Here is a 27924-nt window from a genome sequence, read left to right as displayed (position 1 = left end):
GCTTAAGGTTGCAGGGATAGGAAGCAAAAATTTTCCTAGTGGATCACTAGGGGTAGTAGTAAGTGGTGCCACTCCCATTTCCACCCCTTGATTCCTGGACGCATGAATCCTGGCTATGGGAGAAACAGCACCATAGAGTGGACAGTGATTTAGAGCAAGCACAGCCCCCTGGAGAACACTGTCCCAGTCCTGCAAGGTATTGCCACCTAGTTGGTGCCATAATTGAGTCTTCAGGAGACCATTCCATCATTCTATCAATCCAGCTGCTTCAGGATGATGGGGAACATGGTAAGACCAGTGAATCCCAGGGGCATGTTCCCGTTCCCACACATTATTTACTTGATCAGAAGCAATGCTGTGTGGAATGCCATGGTGGTAGATAAGACATTTGGTAAGTCTACGGGTGGTAGGTTTAGAAGAAGCATTGCATATAGGGAAAACAAATCCATATCTAGAGTATGCATCTATTCCAGTTAAAATAAATCGCTGCTGCTTCCATTATGGAAATGGTCCAATGTAATCAACTTGCCGCCGGGTGGCAGGCTGATCAACTCGGGGAATGGCGCCATATCAAGGGTGAGTGTGGGTCTCTGCTGCTGGCAGATTGCACACTCAGCAGTGGCTATAGCCAAGTCAGCCTTGGTGAGGGGAAGTCCGTGTTGCTGAGCCCATGCATAACCTCCATTCCTATCTCCATGGCCACTTTGTTCATAAGCCCATTGAGCAATGACAGGAGAGGCTGGAGAAAGAGGCTGAGTGTTAGCCACAGAGTGGGTCACCTTATCCACTTGATTATTAAAAAATCTTCCTCTGCTGAAGTCACCCTCTGCTGAACATTCATGTGGGACACAAATATTTTCATGTTTTTTGCCCACTCAGAAATGTCTATCCACATAACTCATCCCCAGACCTCTTTGTCACCAATTTTCCAATCATGTTCCTTCCAAGTCCCTGACCATACAGCCAAACCATTGGCAACAGCCCATGAATCAGTGTACAAATGCAGCTCCGGCCATTTCCTCTTCCAAGCCAAATGAACAAGCAGATGCACTGCTCAAAGTTCTGCCCACTGGGAGGATATACCCTCATCACTGTCCTTCAGGGATGTCCCAGAAAGGGACTTCGCTGCTGCAGCTGTCCACTTTTGGGTAGTACCTGCATATCATGCAGAACCATCTGTAAACCAGGTCCGAGTTTTCCCTTCCTCAGTCAATTGATTGTAAGGGACATGCTAAGAGACCATAGCTATGGGCTGGGAAAGAGAAGGTAACATGGCAGGGGTGGTGACCATGAGCACTTGGGCTACTTACTTGTGCCTTCAGGACCCACTTGAGCCCTATCTTGTATATACCACTTCTACTTTATTATGGAGTGCTGCTGTGCATGCCCAACTTTATGGTTTGGTGGATCAGACAATACCCAGCTCAGATAGGCAACTCAGGTCTCATGGTAACTTGATGGCCCATGGTTAAGCATTCAGTCTCTACTAAGGCCCAGTAGCAGGCCAAAAGCTGTTTCTCAAAAGGAGAGTAGATATCTACAGAGGATAGCAGGGCTTTGCTCCCAAGCCTTAAGGGTCTGTGTTGTGATTCTTTTATAGGAGCCTGCCAAAGGCTATAGACAGCAACTCTATTTGCCACTGAAACTTCCAGCACCATTGCAACTGCTGGATCATATGGCCCAAGTAGTAGTACAGCTTGCACAGCAGCCTGGACCTGCCACAGAGCCTCTTCTTGTTCCAGTCCCCAATCAAAACTAGCAGCTTTTCTGGTCACTCAGTAAATGGGCCAGAGTAGCACACCCAAATGAGGAATGCATTTTTTCTGAAATCCAAAGGAACAACTAAGCATTGTACCCATTTTTTGGTCATAGGAGGGGCCAGATGAAACAGGTTATCCTTCACTGGACACCTAGAAATTTCACTTGAGGTGGAAGACCCCTGTATTTTTGGTGGGTTTATCTCCCATCTTCTCTCATGCAAATGCCTTACTAATAAGTCTAGAGCCTTTGCTACTTCTTGCTCACTAGGTCCTATCAACATGATATCCTTAATATAATATGCCAGGGTGATGTCTTGTGGAAGGGAGAGGCAATCAAGGTCCCTGTGGACAATATTATGACAGAGGACTGGAGAATTAGTATACTCCTGAGGCAGGACAGTGAAGGTATACTGTTGACCTTGCCAGCTGAAAGGAAACTATTCCTGGTGGTCCTTACTAACGGCAATTGAGGAAGAAAAGCATTTGTCAGATCAGTAGCTGCATACCAGGTACCAGGGGATGTGTTGATTTGTTCAAGTCATGATACCACATCTGGGACAGCAGCTGCAATTGGAGTTGCCACCTAGTTAATTTTATGATAATCTACTGTCATCCTCCAAGATCAGTTTTCTGCACAGGCCAAATAGGAGAGTTGAAAGGAGATGTGGTGGGAATCCTTCAGATCATTGATGGTGACATTAATCTCTGCAATCCCTCCAGGAATCTGGTATTGCTTTTGATTTACTCTTTTGCTAGGCAGGGGTAGTTCTAGTTGCTTCCACTTGGCCTCTACCATACTAGCCCTCACTCTACAAGTCAGGGATCCATTGTGGGGAGTCTTCCAGTTACTGAGTATGTCTTGTCCAATTATGCATTCTGGAACTGGGGAAACCACAGAATGGGCCCAGGGACCCACTAAACACTCTGTGAGACAGACCTGAGCTAAAACTCCATCAATCACCTGACCTCCATAAGCTCCCCCTCTGAGTGGTGGGCCACAGTCACATTTCACGTCTTCTGGAATTAATGTCACTTCTGAGCCAGTTTCTAATAATCTGTGAAATGTCTGATCATTCCTTTTTCCCCAATGCAGTTACTCTGGTAAAAGGTTGTAGGTCTCCTTGGAGAAAGCTGGGCGGAAGATTAATAGTATAAATTTTTGGCAGTGTAACAGATCCTTCCCTAAGGGGACCTGGCCTTCTCCTCATTCAAGGGGCTCTGGGTCTGTAAACTGTCTCAAGTCTTGGAATTAAGGGGCCATGAGTCTCTGTGTCTATAATCGAGTTAGGGTTTTGTTCACTCGACCTAGACCTCTTCTGCTTATACAGATCCAGAAGAAATTTAGTAGATTGTCCATATATTTCACTTCTAGGTATTCCACGATCTATTAGCCAATGCCATAACTCTATGTGACTCAGACTATTTTGAGTCCTGCTTTGAGTCACTCTTTCATTGCGGTAGTCACACCCACCTTGTCTTTGGTGATTAACTGCTGATACTTGACTTTTACTGCCGGATATCAGATCATCCCCATAATGTTTAAGGATTCTAATTCCATTACAGCTCTCTGTACCGTAATAACTGGACTATAGAGAAGAGCAACCACAGAGCTCTTCAGGGAAGATGCAATTAGTTTTACAAACTTATACCTCACAGTCCTGGTTAAAGGGGTGACCTCTGGACATTCCTGGGGTGGGTGGGCTGGTCTTAAATGGTAAATCCATTCTAACATTCCAATCTCTCTAAGCCTTTGAATCCTCTCTTCTACTATATACCAGGGGAAATTGGGCATCATAGCCTCAGACATGCTAGGCCATCTTCTGGTCCATGTTTCAGTCAGTCATTTGAACAAACTGTTAAGAGTCCTTTCTAACCCGTTGATCTATAGAGTTGAATCCAGAATTTCTACTTAGTAGGCCCATATCAATAAATTCAGCCTGATCTGACTTTATATTCATTCCACCATTATCCCATACACTTAGTATCCATTCCCACACATATTCCCCTGATTTCTGTCTATATAAATTGGAAAACTCATGCAGTTCTTTTAAAGTATAGTGTACTTCCTCATGGGTCACACTTTGTATTTCACCTTTGGGGGCTTGTGATTTTAGTCTAGTAATAGGTCTCGAAGAGAAAAAGGGTGGTGGGGATGCGTAAGGAGAAGAATTAGAAATGCCTTGCAAGCTAGTGACCTCAGGGCATTCCTTTGTATTTTCATCTGGTAAAACAGGATTAATCTCTTCAGGCAGGGCTTGGAAGGCAGATTCCTCAGGGTAGGGTGGAGGGGGGCAGTGCATGCAGGAGTTTGGCTGGTACTTGCCTAAGGGCTGGGAGGAGGTTCACACTCCCTGGGGCAGGCCAGAAGATAGGCAGTGTAGGCTTTAGTTTGGCTGGTACCCACCTAAGGGCTAGAAGGAGGTCTGGATTTCCTGGGGTTGGCTGGAGGCTGGGTGATATGGTTGAGAAAGTGTGATCTCCACAGGGCAGGCTATCACAGATTTATCTGCCAAAGTCTTAGCAGAATTTAGTGTTCTCCGTGTCCCCACCAATATTATCATCATCCCATATGTCTCCATCCCAATCTTCAGGGTTCCACTCCTTTCCAATCAATGCCTTCACTTTAACAGCAGACATCTTGCAAGGTTGAGATTTTAGTTTTTTCTGTAACTCTTCTACTTGTACAATCACAGTTTGAGTCTGGTTTTCAGATATCTCAAGCCTGTGGCTGCGGGAAATAAGATTTTCTTTCAGAGCACACATCATTCATGGGGCATTTAAGTTACAAATTTGAAGCCTTTAGCTCATTCTTTTCTTTGTCCTAACTGTATCCAGAGTATCCAGGAGGAGCCAGCCAACACTGTACCTCCACAAAACTCTGTTAAGGTGTTGAAAATACTCTAACCAGGTCCTTGCCTCTTATAAGCATGGAAGTAGGGGAATCCAGAGATGATATTTTGTGTATCTCCATTGTCAACTCAGACCATGGACTGTTAGTGGCCTCTTAATTATTGGAAATGGAGTCATTAGTAGCCTTGATACAATTAGAGTAGATAGGCAATTGCAAAACTCCCAGAACCACTTGAGAAATCCCATGTTTAAGATTCTGTTCCTCAAGAATCACTCCTGGTCCCAAGCTGTATTAGTCAGGATTCTCTAGGAAAACAGAATCAACAGGAGATATCTGTAAATAGTATGAGATTTTATAAAATTCTCTCACATGACTGTGGGGATGCACAAGTCCAGATTTCACAGGCAGGTTGCAAACCAGCGGCTACAATGAAAGTCCAATGAAGGTCATTTATGAGTCCCTGGGAGATATGACTGTCCAAAGATGAGAGGGGATATTCTCTCCGAATGCTGAAATCACTTTCCCTTTTAAGGCATTCAACTGATTGGATAAAACGTCACTCATTGCTGATGGCAATCTCCTTGGTTGATCACAGATGGAATCAGCCATTTATGCAGTAAACTCACTGATGACTAAGTCCATAAATGTCCTTGTACTACAAATTAGCCCAGTGCTTGCTTGACCAAACAAGTGGGCACAATTACCTGGCTGAGTTGACAATTAGCTATTAACCATCACAGAGCCTCAGACACTAAAATCAACAGGGGAAGAAGGAATAAAATTATCTCTACTGAATGTTTTACCTATTTATACCAATACATAATTACATAAATTGGCAATTTCATATGGTTCTCACTTAATATATGCTTTCACAAATGGGATCCCTCACTTAACCCTCATGATAACTCTTTGAGGAAGGTCTTATTTTTTAGATGAGGAAACTGAGGGTCAGACAAGATAAGAGATTTACTCAAGGGCACCAAGGGGCTAAGTGGCAGAGCTAGGACTAAAACTTAGGCCTGCTGAACTTCTAAATCTGTTTGATGAGAAATGCCATTCACGTAGCCAAGGGGTTACAAGCTGCTAGTGCAGATGCACATCACGTAAAGATGATGGTTCACTTACAACTTGAGTATTGATCCAAGCCTAATTTTATATGCAAGGAATTAATGCAATTTATACACAGTAAGCATGTGGTTAGGAGCTTGAGTTTTGGAGATAGATGGTCTGGCTCTACCCTTTACTGTCTGTGTGACTGTAGAAAAGTCATTTAACATTGTGAATCCAAACTTTCCAGAGTTGTGAAATAGAATAATATTATTACTTTCTTGATATTATTTCTTGATAGGAACTTCGGGAGGATTAAATACATTAATTCATGTAAGTCCTGGTATGGAATAAATAATCAATGAAAGATATTGTTATTATTACTCTTATTCATTCAAAAGATAAACTATGACTTGGTAGTAAGATGCAGGCTTGAGAGTGAGCAAGTATAATTCTATATTCCTGGCTCCTAGTAAGAGCACTGCCACTGTTCCCTGGGTCACTCTGGTCCCCTTTATTCCTGGGCATAAAGAGTGAGACTCAGCATTAAAATGAGGCTAACAACTATTGCTCTTGTTTGATAATCAGTCAGTTTTCTCCTGATGATAGTCAGTGGAAATGGCAGTTCTGACGATTGTGAAGGGGGAAGCAATATAATTTCCTTGGGAAGATTCTACAATACATAGATTTCTCCCTGTGAATGAAACCAAATATATTTTTCCAAACATTTATTAGACACTCAGAGATTCACCTGGTATTATGGGGAACACACAAATATACAATACAGTTCTTGCCTTCAAGTAACTTGGTTTATTTGGGGAAACAAGATTTGAAAAATTGGTTAGCATTGCTAACGATCTTGCCAGATTGTAGACCTAGACATTGAATCCTTTGGATGTCTGCAACCTCATTGGTTAATGGGAAGATTGGACTAATTGGGGTCAGCAGACAATGGCTTTTGAACCAAATCTGCCTTATGGCTGATTTTGTCTTGAACCAAATCTGGCTTGCTGCCTGTTTTTGTCTGGCCTGAGAGCTAAGAATGGTTTCTGTATTCTAAAGTGACTGGAAAAAATAAAAAAAGAATAATATTTCATGATGTGAGAATTACATGAAATTAAAATCCCAGGGTCCATAAATAAGGGTTTATTGAAACCCAGCCATACCTGTTTCTTTATGTAGGGTGTATGGCTGCTTTCCACTATAATGGCAGCAGTGAGCAGTGGCAAGAGAGACCAAATGGCCTGCAGAGCCTGAACTAGTTACTACTTGGCCTTTTCCAGAAACAGTCTGCCAACCTCTGGACTAGGTAATTGTTAAGGTCCATTTCAGCTCCAGCACTCCTTAATTCTATGATTAAAAAATCAATCATGTGTTTCACTCTTGCGCATTATAAGCCATAGGGCGTTGTGTTGTCATAACAGACAGTGGTGGTTTACTTATGATTGATTAGAATGTGTTAGTGTTTACTGAAAACTACTTGTCTTAATTTAAAAATTGGAATTGAGGCAGCACCACAAGGACAGGTAAGAATTGCTATGTGGATGGAACATCTGGTTGGGAGCTTGGTACTGGCACGGGAGAGTCTGATGGGACCTGGGATACGCAAGGAAGCTGAAGGCATAGATGAGGGTGGACTGGCCCCGTGAGTAAGGAGGACCTTGAGCACTGGTCAGATTTAGATTGGCCTATCGCATTCTCCCCTCTGCTCCTGACATTATTGTTATCATGTCTGTGTTAAACCATTGCTTTCATGCTGATCTGCACAAAAATCTAAAAACTTTGAAGACATCACTCATTGGATCAGAGAAAGCAGAGAAGGAATGAACCTATCAAGTCACCTCCTCCATTTCCTTGGCAGAATGGAACGAATCTCTACTACACAGTTTTTAGCTTTTTTTCCATGTCTTTCTACAAGGTAAAATGTACATGCTATCCAAGTCAAGCTCATCAATACTTTATGGAGTTGGACACTAGACCTAGACAGGAAAAGTACTCATTTCAGTTACATCAAATCCTGAAAGCATTACGCCCATTGTTCAGAATGACTGCAATCTGATTTAACCAACGCTCCATTGAACTGCACTTCATAGATCTGGTAGCTTTGCCAGATGCTGATTAAATTTTAGATATTTTGGTCATTACTTTCCCTTTCATATCCTCCTTCAAGATTCATAAGTGAAGCAGAATATAATTTTTTAAAAAGTCTTTAGTGTCTATCAAAGATCATCATGCATAATTTTTGCCAAGTTATAAGATATTTGGTGCTCATGAAAAAAAAATCAACCAATCAAACAAAAACCACAACAGCTTGTTTCTCTGTCAGGTGTCAGTGTTAAATAAAGAGATGTGATTTCAACCAGTGAATCTAAATGCAAATAAAAGGGCCCTGAAGTGATGACAAAATTCCATATTGCTATCCTTTCTAGTTGTCTTGGAAGTCATAATGCACTTCCTACATAAAATATTAAAAACACTAATTTATATTAATAAGTGAATAGAGCTTAATTTTTTCAAAACTGACATGGGGGAGAATTACCTAAACATTATTAGTCCTGATTCCTGACAACAGCTAGATGAACAAGTGAAGTAGGCATCTCCTATTATACCACAGTTCAGGGAGAAAACAAGGTAAACTAATAGTAATCACAATATTTAGAGTTTACTAGTATCAGGCACTATTCTAGGAACTGTACATGTATTAGTGTATTTTCATTCTCACTATAACCTTAGGCCACACATATTGCTATTATCCTTGTTTTGCAGACAAGGCAACAAAGGCAGAAAGAGGTTAAATAGGTTATCCAAGTCCACATGGCTTTTAATGGTTGATTTAAAGCATTAATCAACCCAGGCACAGCCAAGACAAAGACCCTGCTCTTAGCCCATCTATGCTGCTCTTATCCAACAGAGCTTTGTAAAGCAAATCACAAGTTTTTAACTCTTTGATAACAGAGATTTCCTTATCTCCCAGAAGATTTCCCATTACATAAATGAAAGAGGTAACCAACAGTAAGTCTAACTAACTAAAACTCCGTGGTTTAAATGATAATATACACATTTGAACATTATTTCAATTCCTATCATGCTACTGACTATATAACTTATTTTTAAAATACCAGTATATTCAGTAGGGTGTATGATCGGTGTGCAAACTTTCTTTGGTCTACCACTGAGGTACAGTTTGCTAATTGAAAAGCCCTAAACAGGCACTTCACAGACAGTTCACATTTGAAGAATCTAATCAGGAATCCATACTCCAGAGGTGGCTATATAAGCACTTCACAGAGCATTACCTAAATGCATACCAGAGTTTTAAAAATAGCATAAGAAGTATTAGAAACACTTTCTTACTGGTAAAATGACGGTATATAATATATCCCCCCACTCCCTTCAATGTTCAAGGACACTGATATTTAATAGAAGGCTGTGACAATCATCAATGGTTCAAATTGGCTTTGGTCTGTTTACAACGTGCTTAAAATGGGCATTCAACACACTGAATGGCAATGTACAGTGTAGCATTCATAATACATAAAATATTTAATAACTATGTATTTAAATTAAAACTTGTATGCAAGTTACATGCAAAACTTAATTGAAAAATTTTGTTCTGCTTTCGTGGAATTTAAAAAGTTTAAGGTGATATGGGTAGTAAGCTAGGAAGATTCCCTTTTCTTTCAGCTGATATATTTCTTGTAGGAAGCAGACATTTTCAAAATAATTCTACTACTCTCTGTAAATATATTTGTTGTGATAACGCTTCTTCCCATGAAAGACATTTCCCCTCCTCAACTCCCTGCCTCTTTGAACATTCAAAATTACAAGCCTGGAATTACACCAAAAATAAATCATTAGTAACTCGAATTCACCTTAGGGTCCACCTGACATTTTACTGATATACGTCATTGGAATAAAAGACTTTTTAGGTCATTAGTGTTGTCTGTTTAAAAGATGCTTAAGAAATTGCCTTAAGAATTGTAAAACTGGCCGTAGCACGATCCTGGTCTGCAGTCTCTGGACAAATGTTGGAACGCAAGCAGCAGCCCTCCAGTAAAGGATGAGAACCCTAAGACCTGGGGCTGGTTCTACTCTCACCAATAAGAATTCGGTGTTAAGTAGGCAGCACTGACTGACGCTGAGACCTTTTTAAACATTATTCCGGTCGACTTCTATAGAGGCAAGACTGTCTTAGCAGACAGGGTCTACTTTCCAAGTACCTTTAGGTTCTATAATAATTAAGGTTAAAATTCATTTGTGAAATTCCATCCATACCAAACCAGGTATTTAGGAAAGAGCTTTGAGGCTAGTTTCTCAGTTCTCTCTTTGATCCCAGCCTGGTGATTTTAGGCCATGTTCTAAACTTTCTTAAGTTCACTGTTTCCCTTCTTAGATTTAGGATTAGAAGATTTAAGTCTTAGAAGATTTCAGTGGGGTTAAGTAGAGAAGAACTTCTACAGGCATGGGGCAAAGAAGGGGTTTTCATATGACCCAACTTACTCCACACATTCCAACTTTCCACTGGGAGATAAAACATTTATAACATACACATCACTGAATAATTATGCTTATTTTGGTGTATGCACACGGCTGCTGTGGCAATAGAGGTATGGAGGTGTTGCAGCAAAGCCAGGGGTTCTGAGTGGTAGAAAAAACAAAAATGGCACTCAAAGAGGTGGAGGAAGAGATTTACTATGCGCAGGCCCAGAGGAGAGTCAATCTCCAAATTCTGAGCCCCATTTTCCAGCTTTCAGAGGTTTATATAGGATTTTATGTGGGATCAGCATGACTTTTGCTCAGTGGCTAACATGTTGCTAGGTGAAATTTTGCAAGCGGGGTTACAGAAGCAGAAGGCAGGTACAAGGTCATGGGCTGATTTACAGAAGCGGGGGTAGGAGTGGCTCTTTAGATATTTTTTCTGCAAGATTATGCTTTTTATTTCTCAACAGAGGTATGGATGGCTCATAGTTCAGTTGCAACATTTAATACTTAAGGTCTAGTTACTAAAAGACTCTAGGTCAAAAATTCTGTGCTGTACTACTGTACCTCATAGTATATGATAATAATAATGGTGAAGATGAGCTAACAGTAATTTATAAACAAATAGCAGCAACTGGCAAACAGAACCAACTTTATAACGCTGTAAGAATACATCTTTCATAAAAACTTGGAGAATTCCTACTCTTTGCTCAGATGCCTGCATATTAGGAGCTTTGCAAAACTGCTAAACCTTGCATCGAAGTGCAAATTCTTAACATAACACTCAATTTAGAGTCCTCAAAAATCTCCTCATCTTCTATTAACATCCTAATTGTAGTTTATATGTAACCAAGTATAGTAAACGTTCAAATAGTTGTAGGACACTATTTTGCATTTATTCATCTTAAAATAAAAATTGTTTGCAACTTCCTGCTACCTGCTCAGAAGACTAAAATAAAGATAAGGATTTTGCTAGTCAAAATCAGGTTGTGACCATCCATGAGTCACAGGCTCGCTTTAAAGAAACAGTGAGACAAACAGTGCTGACTTCACAGCCAGTGGTAAGCTTGTATTCCAGAGCTGTCTGGAATTGCTTCAGCTAATTTGAGAAGGGTCTTCCTACAGAGTATATGTAAACCCTTGCTCAAGGGATGCAGATCCCTGGCAGTTCCCCAGCCCCCAATATTCTGCCAAGTTCAATATGCTTAAGTTCCTTTTTTTTGGAAACAAAACAAATCAATATTACATTTTCTTGCCAACAAACCCTACAGCCTGCAATGGCCGCTTCCCGTTTATATAGTTCAGTTTCTTTTTAGAACGAAGATCTGGTGAGTCAGGCCCTATGCAAGTACTTTCAGGGTATTTTTCCAACCCGTGTTTTTAGTTTTATTTTGTTTTTTAAAGGAAGAATATAGTAGTGAAACAGTTAAGTCATAGAATAGGCAAAGGCAATCTTCAAAGTTTACCTTCACATTATTTAAAAAATCAGGCAAGATTCCCAGGGCTTCCCTGCTCCCAATTAATAAAAATCTAAGCATCAGCATCTATAACCTTCCAGGGAATGCCACTAAGGAGATTAGGCTGCCACATTAGCTGTGATTGAAAATATTTGGGTCTCCGTTATCAAATCGACACAACTTTGTGTAAATGACTTGAAGAAAAATTTCCTTTCAATGGATTTGCTAAAGCCAAAGCTTAACTTGAATTGCAATGCAATAAGTTTTTTATTTTATTAGGATGATACTAAAAAAGATACTTTAAATCTCCTGGTTATAGATTTTTAAAGGAGATTAGTCCTAGAGCATGTCTATGCTCTGGCAGCCAGTAGTCCAGAGGCCCTTTCTCTTTTGTGGGCCTCCAGGTTGTTATTCGCCCTGGCCTCCCTGGAACTTTTAGGTCAGACCATGTCTGTAACTGCAGTAAGATGGCCACTTGGGAAGGCCAGAACTCTGCTTCTCCTGTTCTGTTCAAGTCCTGGCCACTCCAAAAGCTCCCCTTCAGAGAATCTGTGACATTAGGAAATTTTGCCTTAATGACTACATCAATTTCAAAAAAAGTTTTTTTCTTCCCAGTAAAAATAAGAGTAACAGATACTTACAGCAATATTAATAACCACATTATTAATAATCATTTTATTATTATAAGAAACAATAGCAGCAGCTACCATTTTCTATTTACTATTATGTGCTAAACACATTGCATTCACAATCATATATACATTGTGTGTTAAATGGCATCATCCCCATTTACAGATGAGAAAGTTGAGGTTTGTGCAGTGGAAGGAACATGCCCAAGGTGATAGGGCTAGCAAATGACTGGGCTGGGTTTCATACTTAGGTCTGTGTGACTCCAAAACCTTACTTTTACCCATTAAATATTTCATGTTACCATGCTTCCTTTCCCATTTAGATATTAAGCCCCATCTCACATTGTGAGACAAAAGAAAAAACCCCATTAGAGAAAGGAAAATAGACATAGACATTTCATGCAGATCGAAGCTGCATGAAGAAATAAAGCTCTCCAGTGAGGGTGACTCTAAGGATAAATTACACATGTCAGTGCTATTGTGTTTTTGGTTTGTACCTCTATTTTTTATTTCCTATGGGATCTTAAAAGCAAATGCATACACGTAATGATAAATCAGTGGTTTGGGACTCAACGTATAACCATGCAATGTGTGACAAGGACTCTATAAACCTGGGGAACAGAAGGGCATAGGAACATAGTTTGTGTATACTATTGAAGCTAAGGTAGGATCAAAGCAAACAATATTACTATAGATTCAGCATGTTAAATTTAAGCCCCAGGGTAACTACCAAGAAAGTATGGTAGAATATGCAAGCTCATAGAGACAGAAATTAGAGTACAGGTTGTGGTGGGGGGTGAGGGGGCGAGCAGGGGGAATGGGGAGTCAATGCCTAATGGGTGAAGGGATTCCATTTGGGAGGTGGGGTGGGAAAGTTTCAGTAATCAAAGGTGGTGAAGGTACTTCAGTAATATGACTGTGATTAATTTCACTGATTGGAATGCTTGGGACTGGCTGAGATGGGAAAGTTTATCTAGTGTATATCTTCCTACAATTAAAAAAAAAAAAGCAACTAAGGAGACAATGCTAACTAAATACAATACAGGATCTTGTAGGGGACCCAGCAAGAGAAGAAAAAAGGCTCAAAGAGACATTACTGGTACATATGAAAAAATTGGAATATAGAGTGTAAATTTTATATTAATGCTAAATTTCTTGAACATGATAACTGTACTTAAGGTAATAACATTAAGTGAATATTCTCGTTATTAGGAAGTATACATGGCAGTATTAAGTGTGCAAGGAACATGATGTATACAACCTACACTCTTGTTCAAAAAGTGAATAGATAGGCAGACAGATAGGTGAGTTGATAGAATGCTATGGCAAATGTGACCAAATGCTAAAATAAGTGGATCTAAGTGTCTGTGGGCGGGTAGGGTATGTTGGAGTTTGTATATGAGGTTTGTAATATTTTTGTAACTATCTTACAAGTTTTAAAGTTTTTCAAAATTTAAAATGGAAAAAAGACTTCCCTGAGCACCAGTAACCCCACTAGAAGAAACATATGCCCTCAAAGGTGCCCATAACGAAGAGGACAGGCCTCATTTAGACGTTTAAGTCCCAGAATGTTTAGAAAACAAGTTGCACAGAAATCGGAATAGAGGTTGCCTCTGGAAGGGAGAGATGTGGAGTGGAAAAAATGGACTTTAAGGGGCTTGAGGGAACTTTCTGGGACGATGGAAATGTTCTGTGTCTTGACTGGGACTACACCGTGTGGCAGTTTGAGATTATTTATGAACCCCAAAAAGAGAAAGGTTATATTTGTAAACTGATCTATTTCTCTGGGTGTGATACCCTTTGATTGCATTAAATTCAAGAGCTTTAAGTTTACTTAATAAAATCAGTTTAGGGCTTTGGATTCCACCACGGTCAGTAGCGCGCGGTAGGTTGATATAAACAGGCAGTCACTCAAGAAGATACCAGAAGAGAGAGAAAGAGAGCGCTCTGTCATGTTTAATCCTGGGGCCCTCGGAAGAGATGAGCCATTTGCCTGATAGTTTGCAGCTGAAGAGAACAGAGCAGCTGAGCAGCTGAGAAGGCCGGGAAAGAAACAAGCCCTATGCCAAAGACTGATAAAGGAAGCCCTGAGAAATCAGGCACAGATTGATACCATCTTGATTCAACCCGTGGTAGCTGACTTTGGTGAGAAAGTACCTCTTACAGTACCTTGAGTTGGACTTTCCACAGTCTTGGGACCATAAGCTTTTACCCTAAATAAATATCCTTTACAAAACCAACAGATTTTCGGTGCTTTACATCAGGACCCCATTGGCATACAAATACACGCAGTGTATATATACATATATCTCAAAACTCATCAAACAGTATCTTTAAAATTGAGCTTTTTGAAAAAAAAATTGAGTTTTAATTGTATATAAATTATACCTCAATTTTTCAAAATTAAAAAAATCAAGTCATAGAACTTATCTCAGTGCCTTCATATCTATCTATCTGCTTACATATCTATCTGCTTCATAATTTATAATATTTAAAGCCACTACAGAGCAGGATCCCAGCTTCTAGTGGCTTGACTGCTCCCCAAATATCCCTTTATTCTTCCTTGAACCAGACTAACACAATGAATTATTTTTGTTAGCATGTGGTTTCAGGCCAATAGGCTAAAAGAGCTTAAACTGTCAACCAGATGCTATGATGAATAGTCATCCTTGAGCCCAACATTCAGATTTTTCAAAAGGTGATTGCTCTGGGATTGAACACTGACATTCCCAATTAAATACTTCTAAATCCTATGTAAACATGGGCAAATTTCTTAACCTTAACATGCCTCATCTATGAAATGTCAATGAAAATGTTTGTGGTTAGGAGGGTTAAATGAGGTAATGGATAAAACAATAAAGTGCTGAGAACAGCGCTGGCCCAACTACTAGCAATCAATATATGGGGGTTTTTGTTATTGTGATGTTCACATTAGCATGGAGACGGATTATAAAATTTTAGGATGGGAACTTCTCTCTCAAACTTTTAGCTGTCTAATAATGCAGAGACCTGGTGACCTCAACACAACTGGTGCCAAAGCAAAACCAGTGGTAGAAAATATCCAACAAGGTGGACCTCCTTGGAATAGCAAATCATTCTGATTGGTTTCTTTGGAAAGCTTTAACCTTTTCTTTTTCACTTTTCCAACTCTCCCCTCCCTGAGGCCAAACAAGGCACCCTACATCCTGGAGTGGGTGCATTTGCAGTCCCTGAATGATTCTAGACGTCACCTCTACCTCCAGTAAATCCCTCCACTAAAATATGCCTCATGCCCTTGAGGGAAAAGCTGCAGGGCTGTGGAAGACCCAGGTGTAGTGTGGGCTTAGCAAGGGGTACGTGGTTTTCACCTGACTGGCAAAGGGGTCTGTGGAACAAAAAAGTTTAAGAACTCCAGAAGAATAAAGTTTTTTTGAATTTAATTCAAGCTCACAGACCCCCTGCTTAAGAACCCCTGCTGTAGGCTGACAAAAGAAACTCGAAAAAAAATCATTTCATTTAAGCAGAACCTCATGAAACATGAGTTTAATTTACAGTTAAAAGTCTAAGGAAAAAAAAAACTAAGCTAGCCGTACTAGCAACAGCAGCAATCTCAAGGGTGCTGGCTTCTTGCCAGATCTAGGAGGGTCTTACCTTCGTACAGCCAGTCACTAAGGCCGTTGTATATTACACCTTCCTTCCCAGTAGACACCACGCGAATTGCCTGCTTCCCAAGGTGTGCACGGTAGTAGATATTATTTTCAAAGATAAATATCTAATTTGGAAAGAAAAAAAAAACCATAATATTAACCAAGGAAGTGGTTATCGATAGGGTGTTCTTAATATTGAAATTTTCTGTTTCCTGCTGCATTTATTTGATAGAACCTTAGGACCATTTGAGATACTCCAAAGAAATTTATATTTAATATTCAAGCTCCACAGAGTTCATGCAATTTTATTGTTATCATGTTTGGACAATATGTGGTCAAGCACCTTTGGTTACTTTAACATTGAATTACTCTGATTATTTTAGCAAAAATTTTTCCCAGGCATTTGAGAGTGGTGGGCTGGGAAACTAGAAATCTGATTCAACATTCATTAAAAACTAGTTACTGAGCAAGTCTTCTGTGCCAATCACGGTGGAACACAATGATAAGTAAGGTGGGACATATAATGCGCCTTTATTCTACCTCCAATCGCATAGAGAAGACAAACATTAAATAGGAAAATGTTCTGAAAGGGAAGATGTGGAACTCTGGGAACACATAACAGGGAGATCCAATTTAGGCCAAAGGGCAGGGAAGGTCTCCCTGAGAAAGCAATATTTAAGCTGAGATCTAAATGCTGAGTAGGAAGAAGAAAAGTGACTGAGAAATTAGATTCTATAGAGAACAAAGCTTGAGTGAGAACCAGAAGGCAAAAAAAGGACCTGGGATATGGAAGGGATTGGAAAAAAGCTCCCTAGGAACTGTACTGAAGGGGGCAAAAGAGATGGGGGCAAGAGATGAGCGTAGAGAGGTGAGCAGGTGCCATTTCTGGGGGTCTTTTAAGCCATCTTAAAGAGTTCTAATGACAAAAGGAAGCCTTGACAAAGGTGTTATGTGGAGAGCAACTTGCTCAGCTGTGTGTTTTCAGATGAGTCCAGAGGCGGTGATTAGAAGGGGGAGGAACCTGCTGCAATGACCTGAAGGAGTGGGACAGTGGCCTGGACCAGAGTGTCAACCATGGAACTGGAGGGATGCAGAAAGACTGGTGAGAAAATGAGGAGAATTTACCAAACATGCTGAGTAAACTGAAGTCTGGGGTTTAGTTGTAGGAGGAACCAAAGATGGCTTTTAATGTCTTTCTTTTGGGCAACTGGGTGATGATGACCCATCTGCAGAGTTGGGGTACACTGAAGGTACTATATTATTATATAATTCTGACATTGGGCCAAATTATATACTCTTTGTGGAAGTAGGGAAGATGGTTTAGGTCAGTCATTCTCAAAATTTGATGCATATTGGAATGACACGGGGAGATTTTGAAAATCCTAACGCCCAGTCCAACAGCCCAATTAAATCAGAATCTCCAGGGGTGGCACCCAGGTATCATTATTTTTTAATAACACCCCAGGTGATTCCAGTGTGTAGCCAAGTTTAAGCCCAGTGGCCCAGATAGTAATCTAAAGTCTCTTGATGCACTTCAACTATAGTCTACAAAATATTTGTATTCTCTGAGGTCTAAGCAATTCTGCCAAGTTTTCTGTATTAAATTCTCTGCATTCCATCCCTATGTGTGCTTCAGAACATGATACTAATCATACTTTGCAATTATCCCGTGTCTATGGAAACTGAGCTATATGGGTTTTTTAAAATCCAGGGAAAATGTCAGTGTCGTTTAAGAGACTATTGGGAGAATATATTTTACATGGTACAGGCAATGAGGGTATATATAAAAATTGTTTATTAAAAATACAAAAAAAATGCATTGTCCCCAGATCATTCTCATAGAAGGAGAGAACTGAAAGCGCTATCAAATATAAGTTTTCTGTTCAGGTCTCCTCCCTCTTAAAGTATGCACTTCAACCAGAAATGAGTTGGAAACCTTCCAGAAACAAGTATACACCCTAAATTAACTTCAGTAGCTGTTCTTAGGAGTTTGCCTAAGGGTAACATAGACTACTAAAGTTTAACTTCTTTTATGGTTTCTAAGCCTACAATGGATTTTTGAATAAAACCAGGCTGTAATCAATTAATATTTTGAGTAAGTAAAATTTGTTATGATAGATAATAAATCCTTTTTCACCTTGGCTTTATTTTTATTTTTTCTTTTTTTTTATTGAAGTATATCATTCATACATGAACACACATAAACAATAAGTGTATAGTAAATACTGGGAACTTATAAAATAAACATACATAACATCACACAGGAGTCTCGTACTTCACCCCTCCGCCAACTCTTGGCATTGGTGTGAAACATTTGTTACAAACTATGCCAAGAGCATTGTCTAAATATTACTACCAACTATATTCCTTATCTTACATTTGGTGTATTTTCCCCCCAACCCACACTATTTTTTTAAAATGTATTTTTGTTACAGATATTGTGAACTTGTAAAACAATCATACAGATGTGTAGATTTCCCATACAACTCCACACCCTGGTGGAACATTTGTTACAGATTATGAGATAGTATCATCAGATTATTACCACCAATCACGGCCTTATTTTTAATGGAAGGAAAACTAGGAAATAAATTATAAAGAAGAGTTTATTCTTGCTGTAAAGATGCTTTTACATTTCCCTTTTGGTATTCAAGTAAAAGATGATGGATGGTATCAAATTTTGTTTGCAGTTATAGCAATATGAAACACTGGGAGACTAGGAAATCCTGGGGTGCTTGGCATTGTCAAGGTGGAAAAAAGGAAGGAAGGAAGGAAGGGAGGGAGGGAGGAAGGAAGTGAGGGAGGGAGGGAGGGAGGGATGAATTTATATTGCAGACAGACTTTCCCAAGGATTCAGGTTAGAAATGATGGGGCCTGAAGTAGGGCAGTGACAGTGGGAATAGAAAGAGAATATGGAATCGAGACACAGCAAGAGATCAACCCACAAAACTTAGGATTCTTAATGTCCCCAAATAATGTTGGTTTCAGCTAATTGGTCAACTGGTCCCCCTCTCATTTACCATGCTTTATAATATCCACTTTAAAAAGCCTTCTTTCCCCAAACATCTCTCTCCTCTGATCACTTGACACTTTTTACCATGTATCTTAAATTGCAGATATTTGGGTATTTTTCAGATCTTCAAAACAGGGCTGGAGGTGACAGATGGCAGGGACCACGTTTATACTATATTGTCTCTTCCACCATTTCCAGCACAGTGAATCACATGTTGAATTCATTTTATTTAACCAACATTTAGAAAATGCTTCCTGTGTGCCAGGTACTTTTAAAAGACTTTTCATGTATTAACTGACTTACTCTTTAAAATAACCCTATAGAACAGATACTGTTATTGTTTGAACTGAAGCATGGAGAAGCTCAGTGACTTTCTCAACAGCTAGTTAATCAGTGATGCATCTGGGACTTAAATGTAGTGGCAAGGAGATGTTAAATAACTTCACAAAGTCACCCAATGAATCAAAGGAGGAGGCAAGTTTTGAACTTGGGTAGTCTAGTTCCAGAGTCCCTGCTCTTAGTAATCATGGTATGTTGCCTCTCAACTTGTTAAAAGCGTAAAACGTCCAAGATTTTAAACAAATGACACCTCTAACACTTCCTATGGCTATCTTTTTTTCATGCAGAAGGAACCTTATGTCCAGAAGTCACTCTCATGAGACACTCAGAATATGTACAGGCAAGGGGTAGATGTCACAATGTCATTGTCATCAGAATCTTTCCAGTAGATACAACAGCCATGTCATCAGCCATCCCCATTCTATTCTCTTATCTGTGTTTTCTTCAGCAAAGAGCACTGGTCAGAATCCCTGGGGTCTAGTATTGGCATGACTTTCTAGAATAGAGTATGTCTGCCAGGCCCTTCTAGCTACAAATTTCTATCAGTTGAGGATCTTGTTTCCACATTCAGCTCTTGGAATCTGTTCTGGTAAATGCGCTAACCTCTCTCTCAGGATTGTCTTTTTCCTCTGTGGACCTCAGCTATGCCCAGCTGCTGATAGATTCCGTGGCTGTGATTTTAACTGCCCTATCAGGGCCCTGAGGCTGTTTCTATTTCCTTAAATGGAAATGCTGCTGAAACAATAAAACCCACAGCTGCTGCAGCAACAATCCCATCATCCCACAGCAGAGGGGGCTCTACAACCGGAGGAGTGAGCCTTCCTCACTCCCACATCTGACCTGGGTTCTTTCTTCCAGAAAGCTTCTTAAAAGTATATTCTCGGTTCCCAAATAATAATCAGACGTAAATAAACCACAGGGAAGATAATGAAATTTTATTATGTAGTCCTCATATCCATTTTCCAAGCATACCCAAGCAAAGGAATGTAGAGTTTTTCCAGTAAGATAAAGTCATGGTTTCTATTTCCTGCACCACCTTTAAAGAGACACCTTAAACACACTGTCTTTATCCCTAACACCTCAATCTGTAAGCTTTGTCCTAGCCCATCTGCCTTTTCATGGTCCTGTGAACATCCCATGTGTGCTCCCTCATCAGACTCTGTTTTCTCCTTACAGAAATGCTGTTTTTTGCTCTAGTGCGCACCCAAATCCTTGGCGTCTTTCGAGGCTCTGCTCAATTCCTGTCCTTCTAGGAGGAGGTCTCAATGACAATCCTACTGCATTTATATTGTGCTACCCCCTCCTCATCAAGAGCACAAGTTGCCACATATTGAGAGGCTTTTGAAAAGAAGTGTAAAAAACCCAGGGGAGAGATAAGAAAGAAGACTTGGAAATGGATGAGAGGATGCCACGCGCTCTGGTTGCCAGCAGCCCATCTCAGCCCAGACAGAGGCTGCCAAGTGACAGCTGAAGAGACTTTCACTCAAGATGCAAGTAACGCGTTTTCCAGGAACCGGGTGGCAGACTTGAGGAAAGTCCATTTCCCCATTTTTGCAGAATTCAGCCACAGCAGCTGTTGGGAGCACAGAAGGCAGAGAAGCATCGGCACCTCCTGTGCCCCGAGGAGGCAGGGAAGCCCTGATCCCAGAGGCACTCCACACCAAGGAAGAGCCCTCTCCAATTGTCTGCTGGTGGTGGACAATAAGCGGATTTGTTTCTTTATAAACATTAGGTAATCTTTGCAGACCTCATAAATAAAGGCTGCACAGAAAGCAGTGTGAATATTTGTCCCTGTATGGGTAAACTAACGCTGTCTTATGTTAGTGGTAGTGGGAAAATTATCCAATGGAGTTAGGTATGTCAATTTTACCACTTTGTAGGCATGCTCTGATCAGCCATAGGGACTGTTGGGTTACACATATTTGGTATCCAAAATTTCTCCTATGAGTTCTTTTTGTATTCTCAAATGACTAGATCTCAAGTTTTATGAGAGCAGCGGTCAAGGGTCATATTTCTTCCCTTCCACCCCTGGGGCCACATTACCTCCATGCATCATATGCTACACACTGAATTTTAATGGAAGCAAGTTTAAATTAGCTTTATAAGGACTTGAATGAGGAGACACTTCCTGACATCTGGTCACTTGTAAGTCACAACTGGAACGTCATAGCTGTGGAGAGGCTGGGATTTAACCCAGCCACCTAAGCAGAGATCCTCAGGGCAACTGCATGCGGAGCAAGCCCATCAATTCATCTGCACACTGTCACCATAATATCCTTTTCACTTCAATGAGGAAGAACAGGAAAGAATTTTAAGCAAGGTAGTCACCATTTTATTCATAACTAAAAAAGAAACCTTTGGAAAGTATAACTTCTGAGTTTTTTAAAGACCAGAGGGATGGATCCTCACAAGTCCAGAGGCTAGAGCATAAGAAGAGTGACTCTTCAGAGGAGTGAGTGATAAATTTTATGCATTTGACTAAAAAGCCGAGAGAAATAGGAGGTCTTACAGTAGAGGAAGTCTAAAATCCAGGAGATGATACCATTCATGGGACCTTGATGTGGATGTGGGTATGACTAAAGTTGGTGGGGACAGTTAGAATGGAGAGGAAAACTAATGGCAAGGTGCTGAAAATTTCTAATTAATTTTTAAAAATTATTTTTAATTTATTAGGAAGTTGTAAGTTTACAGAAAAATCATTCAGAAAATATAGACTCCCCATACCTTCCACTCCCATTAGCTATACCTTGCATTAGTGTGGTACATTTGTCACAATTGATGAAAGAACATGATTATAATTGTACTATTAACAATAATCCAAGTTTCCATTAGGGCTTATTATTTGTGCAGAGTACTATGTTGCTGTTTTTAAAATTTTTATTCTAGTCACATATATATACAACCTAAAATTTCCCCTTTTAACCACATTCAAATATAATTCAATGGTGTTAATTACATTCACAATGTTACCTTTACCACCATCCATTACCAAACTTTTCCAGCACCCCAAATGGAAATTCTATACCAATTACACATTAATCCCTATCCCCCACCCCAGCCCCGATGACCTGTATTCTTATTTCTGAACTTTGAAAATATCATGTTGAGCAAAATAAGCCAGAAATAATAGACTAAATATTGTATGATTTCACTATGAAATCATTAGAATAAGCAAGTCCATAAAGTCAGAATCTGATTAATTTTTATACAGAAGTTGTATTCCAAAAATAATCTTGATATGAAATAAACCATTATATTACATATTGGACTATTTTGAAAACTAGTTTTGGATGTTGGGAAAAAATATTTATTCTTATCATTGAGAAAATTCTGTTTTGATCCCACCAAATCTCCAACAACACTGTTATCTACTTATTTGACATTTCTTGATCATCTGCTATGATGGGCATGAAAGATACTAAATTAGATCATGCATGCAGCTTGCTTTGGCGGTTACAACTTAGTAGAATATAGTAGTGTATAAAGAAAAAGAAATAGAATAAAAGAAATAAAATAATTTATTGTAACAGTTTGAGATGGTTATGAATTCTGAAAATAGATACTGGATTATGTTTGTAATCTGGTCTGTACCTGGGTGTGATTAAGTTATGATTAGGGTTTTGATTGGGCCACATCACTAGGGTGTTGAGTCCCCACTCCTTGGTGAGTGAGGACTCACAGATAAAAGACATGGCAAAAGACAGAGGTAAGGGTTTTTGATATTGGAGTTTTGATGCTGGAGTTTGATGCTGAAGCCTTAAGCTGAAGCCCTGGGAAGTAAGCACACAGAGGAAACAGAAGCAAGCCCCAGGAAGAGAGGAAACTTGAGCCCAGGAAGAAGCAAGCCCTGGGAAGAGAGGAAGCCTGAGCCCAGACAGAAGCAAGACCAAGGAAGAGAGGAACCCAGGAAGCCTGAACCCTTGCAGACGTCAGCAGCCATCTTGCTCCAACACGTGAAAACAGACTTTGGTGAGGGAAGAAACTTATGTTTTATGGCCCGGTATTTCTAAGCTCCTACCCCAAATAAATACCCTTTATGAAAACCAACCAATTTCTGGTATTTACCATCAGCACCCCTTTGGCTGACTAATACACTTATTATTGCTTTAAGGCTTTGGAGATGAGGCCTTAAAGAATTCCTTAGGTATGCTTGGGGGAGGATTAGAGCAAAGAACATTTCAGACAGTGGGATAAATATAAGGAAAGGCCTGAAGATAGGGAAAATACAGTGCATTTAGAGAACTGCAAGTAGGCTGCAAGAGTTGAAAATCAGAGTGTATGCAGGAGTGCAGAGTTGGTGAAAGAAGTGGCAAGAGGGGAAGAAAGGTTATTTGACTTTGTGCCATGCAAAGGAGTGTGGACCTCATTTTCTTCATAAGGGGAAAACTTAGAAGGAGAAAGTTTAGGAGAATATAATCAAATCTGCATTTTAGAAATATTGCCATGGTGGCCCAATGGAGACGGGAGGCCTGCAAAGCTGGAGGGAGGAGGCTATAGGAAATGGTGAAGGCATGAACCAAGATACTGGGCCTGATTAAGAGAAGAAGTATTGGAAAAAAATATATTTAGGAGTTAGAACCAACAGGGTATGTATGTGTGGTGGTGAAAAAGAAGGAAATAAATATGATTTCTCAAGTTCACACTTGGGTGATTGGTACCGATGAAAGGTACCGAGAATATGACAGGAAATAAGAAAGAGAAAGTTTGGAGGAGGGAGTTAGATTTTAATTTTGACACATTGAACATGAGATGCCTCTGAAACATGCCAGGCCGATGCTCAATAGGAAATTGGAGATTTGTCTTGAGAGGCAGGACACACAGATGTAGAAGTCGTCATTTATGGATGACAGGTAGATTATGGTTCAGCATAAGATCATTCAGAAACAAAGTGTTTTTTAAGCAAAGAGTTGTACCAAGGGTCACAGCACGGGGAAAGGTCAATTTTTTGTCAAGCAGGTAAAAGAGATCCTCTGAAGTTTCATTTGATATCAAGTCACACTGAAATTCCTCATATTTGACAGGCTGCAGTGCTATCTGGAACTGGAAGGGGCTGTCTCGGTTCAAAATTGTCTATTAATTCAAGTTCTAAAAATAACCTATTGTAATCCCACTTCATCTATATCACATAAGCCAGTGTGCCAATGATAATGTCAGAAAACTATATTAGTGCATTATTCCTTCTTTGTGTTTGAAAATTGTATGAAAATTAATGGAGGTCTCAACATATATGAGGTGAGGAAATAGTCCTTTCTAGAAAATGTCATCCTTTTATTCCTTCTTCTTCAGCACCTACAAGATAAAGTCTGGAAACCTCTGCTTTGGATTCAAAGCATTACCTACCTCTCCAGTGTTATTTCCCATCTCTAATTTCTTCTTACAAGCCTCATCTTCTTGCCATTTTTGAAATATGTCCTGCTCATTTTTACCTGGGCAAGTCCCCACTGGGTATGTCTGTACTCTTCCTCTCAGCCTAGCCAAGTCTTTTTCCATATTAAAGTATGGTAGAAGCTTCTCCTCTTTTTTCCTAGACCTTCCTTGTCTGCTCTGGCTTGTCCTGCCTGCCTGCTCTCTGAATGTCTTCAGCGCTTTCTGTCTTTGTTCTTCATTTAGCCCTTGATGTCATATAGTGCTTCTTCTTCTTCAGTATCTGTAATGTCCCATTTCTACAGTTCATATTAGATTACAATTAGGCAGGGGTTGTGCCTCTTAATCCTTTCTTTCCGCCTTCTGCATCCTTAATAGGACTATGTAAATGGCAGTGCTCAAAAAACAAATATATTTGTTTTCAAGCTTAACTAGTTTGCAGATGTCTATTTTTGCCTTGACTTTATCTTAATTTAACAAAACCAATTATTTCCTTCATTTCTGGTCAGTTTAGAACATGTCCTACCACCCAAACCAAATACCAATTCTAAACACAGACTTCTTGAAACACAAACTAAATGGACTGGAAACATAGAGATAAAGAGTAAAGCATATTTTGCTGTTTTTACAGAAATCACAATTTCATTAGTCTGATATTTTTATGAACACCTTAGATTTAATATGGTTATACATTTATTCTATGATATTCTATGAAAGTCCAATTTTTAACTGGAGTTCTCTGGAGGAAAGGGAACTTTGAGTTAAATAGATTTCTTGGTGAATTTTCTTATTAAAGGAAAGATCTTCTCAATTTCAATCCTTATTAAGGAAATATTTCCATATTTTTCTACTTTCCTGATTTATTAAATAAAGTGATATATAATATGGCATTATCATTGACTAAGAACCTAGTACTACCTAAGCTCATGAACATCAATATATGTTTCATTGCCCAGAACTACTGGTATAGTATAAAAAAAGGGATTGAATTAAATCTATATGCCTTTCCAGAAGTTGTTTTCCTAGATATTGTATGTGTTACTACTACTTTTTCTCATCCAAGTAGTATACAGAAAAACTAAACCTTGGTGATTTGGCTTGGATTTGACTAATTGAGGCTTTGACTTTTCTGTGAATCTGAAAGAGCTAATGCATGTTCAAGTAGCTCACTTGATGAGTAGAAATCAATATCTGCCTGCCACTCTCTCTCTCTGTGTTAATATATGTGTATGTGTGTATGTATATTAGTGATAATTTATACCCTTAATATTTCTAAAAATGATTTACAATAGATTATAATAAAAGCACATAACCTCATGGTCACAGGGTGGTTTTAATAAGCTAAAAGAGACATACATAGGTGAAGACAGAGCTAATTATTTCAGGAACCAGGCATGAGATAATTACTATAATTGGGCACAGTGTAGCTTTTAGTTCTGGAAAATCAAGGTCCAAAGGGAAACATGTTGAATAGCTCAGTGTTTGACAAAAATATAGCAAAACAGGTAAAGGTAGAATAGAAAGGACATTGGATTTAAAGTAGAAACCTGAATTCTAGTCTGAAACTACTAGCTGTTGAGCTAACATTTGTGAAAAGTTACTTAAACTTGTTAATCTCAGTTCCTTCACTAAAAAATAGGAGGTTGGAATGGATGATTTCTAAGAGATGTGTTCTATCTTTAACATTACTTAACACAAAATTCTCTCTTTTGGCAAAATAGTTACACTGTTACCATACTTCTATTCAAAAGGATAACTATGATGAAGGAGAAATTCAACTTTCATAGTAAGCCCAAAATAGTATTATCAAGGAGAAAACATTATCTCTATATAAGATTAAAAACCTCACCTATCATATTGCCCTAGGTTTCTTTAACTGACATATTGCACTGATTTCTCTAAACCCCAGAACACATCCAGTTACTAGTGACTATTTACTGTCTTTTCCCCTTGCATTCTGCTTCCTCTCTTGAGTTATCCCAGTTGCTCAAGCACAAGTTAATGACATTTCCAAAATTATAAATAAGGAAAAAAAATCCTGTTATAGATGATATGAAATTTAATTGAAAAACTTTTAAAAATTAGATCAGGAATGTTTTTTCATGTCATTAAGCATCATCTCAGAACCTGCCTTATAGTGAACATACTATAATTTATTTACTTATTTCCCTATTGTTGAGCATATTTTGTTTTTTAAAAAAATAATAAAACATTATTATGCTCATCTTTGTACAAAATCTTTGCCTATATGTCTGAAAATTCCCTTAGCATAAATTCCTAGGAGTGGAAATCATGAACCACATTCATTGTCCAATAAAAAATGGGTAAAGGACATAAACAGGTAACTCAAAGAACCAGAAATTACTGAACTATATACAGGAACAATTGTACTCACTAATAACAAAAATAAATTTTATTGCAAAGAGAATATTTTGGTTATCAAACTATCAAAAACTGTACAAAGTGATACTCCCATGTTTCTAAGAATGCAATGTACTCTCCTGAAGGGGACATAAACTGATATAACATTTATGAAAAGCAATTAGCAAATCAAATCAAAAGACTTTGTAAATGTGGATTATGTGAAGAAACACTGCTGGAAATAAAGGCATAATTGGTCGTTTCAAGCTGTATTTATAGAAACTGATGATAGTGGAAAGGTCAGATACCTTTGAACTAAAAGGGAATAAGATGTGTATATGCATTTGCTTAAATGCTTTTCCCAGGAAATACCCTTGAAATGGCTCTGTATCATTCTCAGGTTACTCGATGCTCCATGTTAGGAACTGGCTATTAAATTTATGAATTACATAAGTTTTACTTTCCCAGTTTTGCTCTCCTCTTTTCTGTATTTTGACTGTTCTACCTCTCAGTTGGGCAAAGAAGTGACCTCCAATAAAACTACTTTGTAGCCATATCTGGAAAATAGATTGATGGGGGAGATAGTAAAAATTGTTGAACAATAAAAGGGTTTGTGGCTCTTGGGTGATCTCTCTCATTCAGGTTAACAGCTGCAGTAACATCGTCATCATCACCACAAACACCCATTTGAGCTTCTCTGTTATGACAAGCATGATGCAAAGCACTTGACAAGCAAGATCTCATGTAATCTTTGTAATGATTATAATTCTGAATTTATTCTGAGTGAATATTTCATACGTTCCAGTTAAACAACCAGCCTGAAATTCAGAAAACTGGTTCCTATGTTGGTTCCTGCCTAGATAGCTGGCAAAAGTCACTTAATTTCTTTGTCTTTTTATTTTCCCCTTTGTAAAATACAGATAATCATACCTGTTGTGCTTACCATATGGTGTCATTGTGAGGATAAAAGGAGATAATTCATGGGAGAAAATCTTGAA

The 27924-nt window shown here is 39.1% G+C and overlaps 1 protein-coding gene across 10 annotated transcripts in view; it reads right to left on the bottom strand.

The window, feature by feature from the left end:
- The window catches only part of DPP6 (dipeptidyl peptidase like 6), a 1316366-nt gene that overhangs the window by 185721 nt on the left and 1102721 nt on the right, over positions 1 to 27924 (bottom strand). For all 10 annotated transcript variants that reach the window (XM_058297586.1, XM_058297590.1, XM_058297593.1 and 7 more), the window contains one exon: positions 15854 to 15974. In XM_058297586.1, coding sequence (XP_058153569.1) covers positions 15854 to 15974 — 121 coding nt within the window. The remainder of the gene's footprint in view (positions 1 to 15853; positions 15975 to 27924) is intronic.

The sequence above is a fragment of the Dasypus novemcinctus genome, chromosome 5 (genome assembly GCF_030445035.2).
Source record: "Dasypus novemcinctus isolate mDasNov1 chromosome 5, mDasNov1.1.hap2, whole genome shotgun sequence".
Taxonomy (NCBI): Eukaryota; Metazoa; Chordata; class Mammalia; order Cingulata; family Dasypodidae; genus Dasypus; species Dasypus novemcinctus.
Note: the sequence above shows the minus strand (reverse complement) of the source record. Positions and strands in the feature narration are given on the sequence as shown.